This window comes from Biomphalaria glabrata, chromosome 1, assembly GCF_947242115.1.
Source record: "Biomphalaria glabrata chromosome 1, xgBioGlab47.1, whole genome shotgun sequence".
Taxonomy (NCBI): domain Eukaryota; kingdom Metazoa; phylum Mollusca; class Gastropoda; family Planorbidae; genus Biomphalaria; species Biomphalaria glabrata.
Window position 1 is genome coordinate 62,774,840 of NC_074711.1, and position 6,000 is coordinate 62,780,839.

At 34.5% G+C, this 6,000-nt stretch overlaps 1 protein-coding gene across 4 annotated transcripts in view; it reads left to right on the top strand.

The window, feature by feature from the left end:
• The window catches only part of LOC106050606 (anaphase-promoting complex subunit 4-like), a 129,525-nt gene extending 124,233 nt beyond the window's left edge, over window positions 1-5,292 (top strand). For all 4 annotated transcript variants that reach the window (XM_056006653.1, XM_056006647.1, XM_056006663.1 and 1 more), the window contains exons 25-26: window positions 2,084-2,192; window positions 3,576-5,292. In XM_056006653.1, the coding sequence (XP_055862628.1) occupies window positions 2,084-2,192; window positions 3,576-3,761 (295 nt within the window). In that variant the 3' untranslated portion in view covers window positions 3,762-5,292. The remainder of the gene's footprint in view (window positions 1-2,083; window positions 2,193-3,575) is intronic.
• The last annotated feature ends 708 nt before the right edge of the window (window positions 5,293-6,000 follow it).

Genomic DNA, 6,000 nt, shown 5'->3' on the forward strand with positions numbered 1-6,000 from the left:
ACTGTTCGGCGATATCATCTGCTCTTCATGGTTTATCTTCTCATCGAATTCCTATGTATTTCCGCCTTCTGAATCCTCACTTTCAGGATGACCACTGTCCACTGGGCGGAAACGTCAACTCATTCACGGAAAGTTAATCACTCAGTGATTGCCTCCGTCACATCCTCAGTCTGACGTCTTCTAGATCTGTGTGCACTCCAAGCTGATTCGGTCTAGCATACTCTGTAAGATCGTCCTGATGTAATAGATCTACCACTGTTGACATGTGTTTTAATTAACTGATTTAATTTCATTCTAATTACAATGTATACATTTGTTTTATCAGAGCCATTTTTTATGGGGTTGAACTCCCCCCCCCCCCTTTTCCCCAAGGTAAGAATGGATTTTAAATATGAAAAGAGGCGGCACTTTATGTAAACTGCTGTGCAGTGAATTCTTATTTTTTTTTTCTTTGATAATTTTATCTAAAACATACGTAATTAATATTATTTTTGTTTCTGAAGTGTAAATGTTCTTACTTTTACATTGTCTTCGACCAAGAAATAATGTCTTCACGCTAGTTTGTAATACAATTTGCACTTGTTGACTGATACAATGAAATGCTATAAAGACATCATTGAAATAATTCCTACTCGTCAAATGTATTTGATTCTAGAGACACTCAGTAATGTCCAACTTATCAAATGCATTTTTTTTTATCAGGGAGGGAACAGGAATTCTACCAATCTACTTCATATTCTTGTTTTAGTCATAAGTTAGTTGCTTTTAGTATTCCATTACACAACAAAAAATGCAATTCAAAGTGAGATAGTCTACTGACATTTTGTTGTTAAAATTCTACATTAGTGAAAAAAATTGTAATAAATTTACTGGCATGTGATGGCCGCCTTTATTTCCCAGTGAGTTTCTTGTTTCCTGGGTTCTTTCCTTTATTTTTCCAGAGAGTGGGTGGGTGGAGATACGTCATACCTAGACAACTGTGACGATCAGAAATGTTATTTTAAAAAAAATACACTGACAATTATTGCAAGGGAAATGTTCTACTTCGTAATGGGATAAGAATTGTAAAGAAAGTAATTTTTTTTTCAGTGGCTCGACCGTTCATAGAAATAGTTCAAACATTGACTTTTCACGTTTTGACTTCCTAAATTAAATTGAGTAGAACTAGCTAGGGTCCAAATTAGAGCTATTACATTCAAAGCACAAACAGGTAACATTATCTTATCAACAGCGCAATATAAATGAAATGAAATAATTATTATAATCTTGATTTCATGTCACTGTTCTCCTTTTGTATTTACCAGTCTAACACCTGCACTATTTTGAGATCAACATCCGTGTTAGATTTTAAGTCATTTGAACATGTAAGATATATGCAAATTATGCAAACTCCTAAGACCAGTGTAAAATTATTGGCAATAAACAAGGCTCATTTAAACATTTATCAGTGTCGGAGATAAAAAAAAAAGCAACCTTAAAAAAAGTCTATACATATAAGATTTAAGCATTAGAAAACAGCCTGTTGCTACCACAATGTTGATTCATGTCAGGAAGGAATTACACAAAAACTACATTTGGCAATTCAGGTAGTAGTGACACAAACTGCTTCCTGTCCCGCTGTGTGAACTGCTTTGTTCATCGAAGCAGGGCCGACCTTAGGCATTTGGCAAACTAGGCAGCCGCCTAGGGCCTCCCATTGGTAGGGGCCTCGCGATGGACTCACGAGATTTTTTTTTGTAGACAAGTCACAAGAAATAGCGAAACTTGTGTCCAATGTTATTGCTGAAGGACACTAACCCGGCTAGGTTTAAAATAAATTGCGTAATTGTAATATTCTTTCACTGTGTTTTTTTTTTTTCTCATTTGAGACCACCAAATTCATTTCGCCTCCGGCCTCCAATTATCTAAGGTCAGCCCTGAAGGAAGTTACAATTTAGTAATTTTAGTTTATGTCTTTCTATAATTCACTTGCTAAGTGAATTGTTGTGTGAAATGCATGAATTGTTAAAGAAAATTTGTTCTTCAAAGTCAAAGTAACAATTTTGTTATAGACCGTCATGACCTACTTTTTTGTCTCCACCAGGAAAACTGTCGATGTTGGTCCTCTCCTAGCCAAGGCCAGCGTCAACTATCAGACCAACTCCATGGGGCAGACGATTGCTGTCGGCGGCATAAGAACCACTGCATCCATGGTATGTCAAGCCAGTCTTCTTAGGACAGTGCTTAAAGCAACACTTCATTCTCTCAACCCAAACATAGGCAGTATTCTAGACATGTTTTATAATAGGCTGTTTATTTATTTTCGTTTAGTGCTAGAAGTTCTGACGAATTAAAAAAAAGAAACCAACCAGAAAAAAATGTTTTAATTAATGTTTTGACTATTTCCTAATAATTGCACACCAAATTTAAATCCAAAAATAAATGGACAAATTTAACTCTTGCGTTTCACATAAACAGCTGCGCAATGGAGATGCACATACAAAACACAGACATGTACTATTTTTGAAAAAGAGATAGTAAACATCTACGTCTGCCACATGTAGCACCAAATGGCCACCTCGCCGAAACGGCCAGTTTACGTGTTATTTGTTTTTCTCTTTCGCTTTTTTCTTCTCTCTCTCTCTCTCTATTAGATTCTATAGTTCTGGAAGCTTCTATTCTCTTTTACTGCTGATAACAAACATTTATTTCCTTAATAAACATTTTTGGCAAACTTTTACAAAATTAATTAATTGATACTGTTTACTGAAAGGGTCATAAAACAACAACTAAAAAATAGATTGTGACTAAATGAACTCTTCACTCAATTTGCACTCCATTCTCTCCAAGTGCACTATTGTGTCATATGACTTTAACCATCATTAAAAAGTCGTATATAGTGAATACTGTGTTATTGGAAAGTGTACCACAAGAGTTTTAAAAAGTATCCTGCGACCTGTGATAGATATATACAAACACACGCACACATACATACAAAGGATTTAGTTGTTTCTTTTTTTGTCAAATGAATGCAATAAAAAGCAAAATATTAAGTTGCAAAAAAAAAAAAAAAAAAAAGCGGCTCCTGTGAGTCATGTATTGTCACACATTCCATTCCATACGAACACTATGAGCCGCTACATTCGGGTTGATACAACAACTTGACGGGAAAGCGTGCACTATTTTCTTTCTAAATACTAATCAAGCGTATGGTATGCACATACCTCGAACCATTTTAAAACACAGCTTTAGATGGATAGATCTGTGTTGATCCCAACGTGTACACTGTGTGTATCGGTAGTATATGTGTGCGTAACTCAACGGCTGAGACGTCATGACTTTTCCACAAACTTTTCTCCCAATTGTTTCTACACGTAAATCATATCAATTAGGAAATGTAATCTATCCCTCTGCCAACATTTTCTAATTAGGTTTCTAACCTTCGGACAGGACAGTAACACTGCTCCCTCAAACTTGAATACGGATACAGTAGGTAGCACAAATTGTCTTTGACAAGAAAGATAACTGTGTATATATTCAAAAACACTTAACTTTATGGTTTACCTCCCCTTGACCATTGTTTTGGTACGTTTCAGCTTTTGCGGTCACAGAGGCGAATCCGCCTGTTTCTTCTGGAAGATAGCGAGGGCAATGACGAAGATGATGAAGACGAGTGTCCAGATGACAGCACACAGCAAGAGGACAGCGCCGCGGACAGTTTCAGAGTGGACAAAGAGGACAGATGTGAAGACGAAGACAAGGAGAACACAATGGTGGATTAGAATGGATTTTGTTCTAGAATTTGTACAAGTCATTTGATTGTTTTATACCCAAAGTGTTTTCTTCAGGAGGAAAACAACTTTATTTCTGAGAATGAGATTTGAGGGAGCATGGAAATAATGGAATCTCATTAGTTGTGTCTTTTATCATTTTGAAATGGATCAAATTTGTTTTTGTTTTTCATAACTGGCATTTACCACTGTAGGTCAAGGCATATCTTCCTTTAGATCTGATATCACCTTTTGTGGGCAGGTGTGGGATACCTAGGAAATGTCTAAGATTTTAAATTCCTAAAGACTAGATCTATCAAGAGTACATTTTAAAAAGTCACACATTTTAGTTTTGAATGCTTATCAAATATATTTGGCTGAGGCATTGTATGGTATGGTTTGTAGATGTGCATATCACAGGCAGCATGAGATTGTAAGTATGGCTCAGCCAAGATCTCAATTGATGTTACGAAAAGGATTGTTCTCGTTGTTTTGATATAAATATTAGTAGGATTGTTACAAGTGTAAATTGTGTTCAAATGTCTTCATACACATTGTCATAATTTTGTTACTGATAATACATTTTACTGTTACAATAATACTTTTGTTACTGACAAAAATAATCCAAAAACAAAAGTCATTTGTCTTTTTTTTTTCTTTCCGTTAAATGTTTTAGAAAAAAAAAAAAAAGAACGAAAGGTATGCAATGAGTTATAAAAAACCTTCCTTTATCTATATCACCAACAAACAAGTTGAAGACTAGAAATAACGTTTCCAAATTTCACCTAAAGGAATCAATAATGGTGTTGTAACATATGTAGTCTAACAAGTAGATCTAAACATTTGTGAATACATCTTGAATCATAGTAGAGACTTAGAGCGAGGTTCATAGACATAGACCCATAGAGTTCTGCCATATTTGAGATCTGATCCCTGTTGCGCACTATTTTATCTAAAAAAAAATTCTTTTTGAGTCCTATGCAAGGCCTCCACTAAGGCCTATTTGTATATGCCTAAGGCCGTCCCTGATTAATGAAGCTAAACATTGGAATGGGCTAAATTTCCACATTTACACCATTAGCCATGTGTTACAATTTGAGATGTGGAAAAATATGCAGGTTCCAACTGGTTTTGCCTAGCCATGTGAAATGTTATGTGCATCCTTAATCTTTGGAATTGAAGACATTGTCATTATTATTAATATGAGCTTCAAATAAGGTTGAAGATATTCTGAATATTGTAATACGTCAATTACAAGAAAAACTATTTGTAATAAGTTCTAATGAAGAGTTTAAAGTGTAATTTAAAAAGGATATCAGCTCTTCTTGCTTTAAAAAGATTATACCTGATACTTAGGCCTACCAGATCTTATGGAATATCACCAAAAACTTCTTATCATTTTTTCAATCTTGATATGTAAAGGAAAAAGGTTTCAACAACGTTGTAAATATTATATTATTATAAACACAATATGGACATGACTGAGAAGTTTTAATATTAGACCTAAATTGAAGCCCAATAAAGAAAATGTTACATGCGAGTAGCCAATTTCAGGGGGATTTTTTTTTTTTTTTTTTTTTGTTGCTGAATTTATGTAATACATATAAAGTTTTATTTTGCTTCGTTTGAAATTGAATTTCATTCATAAATATATTTGACTTCAAAATCAGGGATTAAAAAAAACATTTGAAGGTCATGAAGTTACACAAAATGTAATATTTACCGAGCAGGTGCCTTAAGAATACTGGAAAACACGGCAAGGGTCTACCAGATAAAAAATTTGGAAGCCACTAGTTACTAACTTATTAATGAATCATCTTTTTAATTGAATAGGTGTTTCTGTTAGTTGATATAGCCAGACATTAGACGCTGAAGAACAATGTCAAAGATCAAAAACTTTGTCTCTAAAAAAAAAAAAACAATTATCAAAGTAGGATAACTCTTACATTATTCAGGCCAAGTTTTTAATGTACAAGTTTAATCCCCCTTACCTTTTAATTTTTTAAATAGCTTCCAAAAGGTGAAGCTGTGATGATCCAGGGGCGGACTGGGTATCAAAACCGGCCCGGGCATTACCATATAAACCGGCCCACAAATGTCATGTCATATATTTTCGGTGTGTGTTGGGGTGGGGGATTTTAAACCTCTCCGCAATTTATTTATATATTAGTGTGTGTCTATATGTAATTAATCTTCATTACATTCTTATCTTTCATTCTTTCAAACGTTTTTTCTACCCTAAAATTCTCCC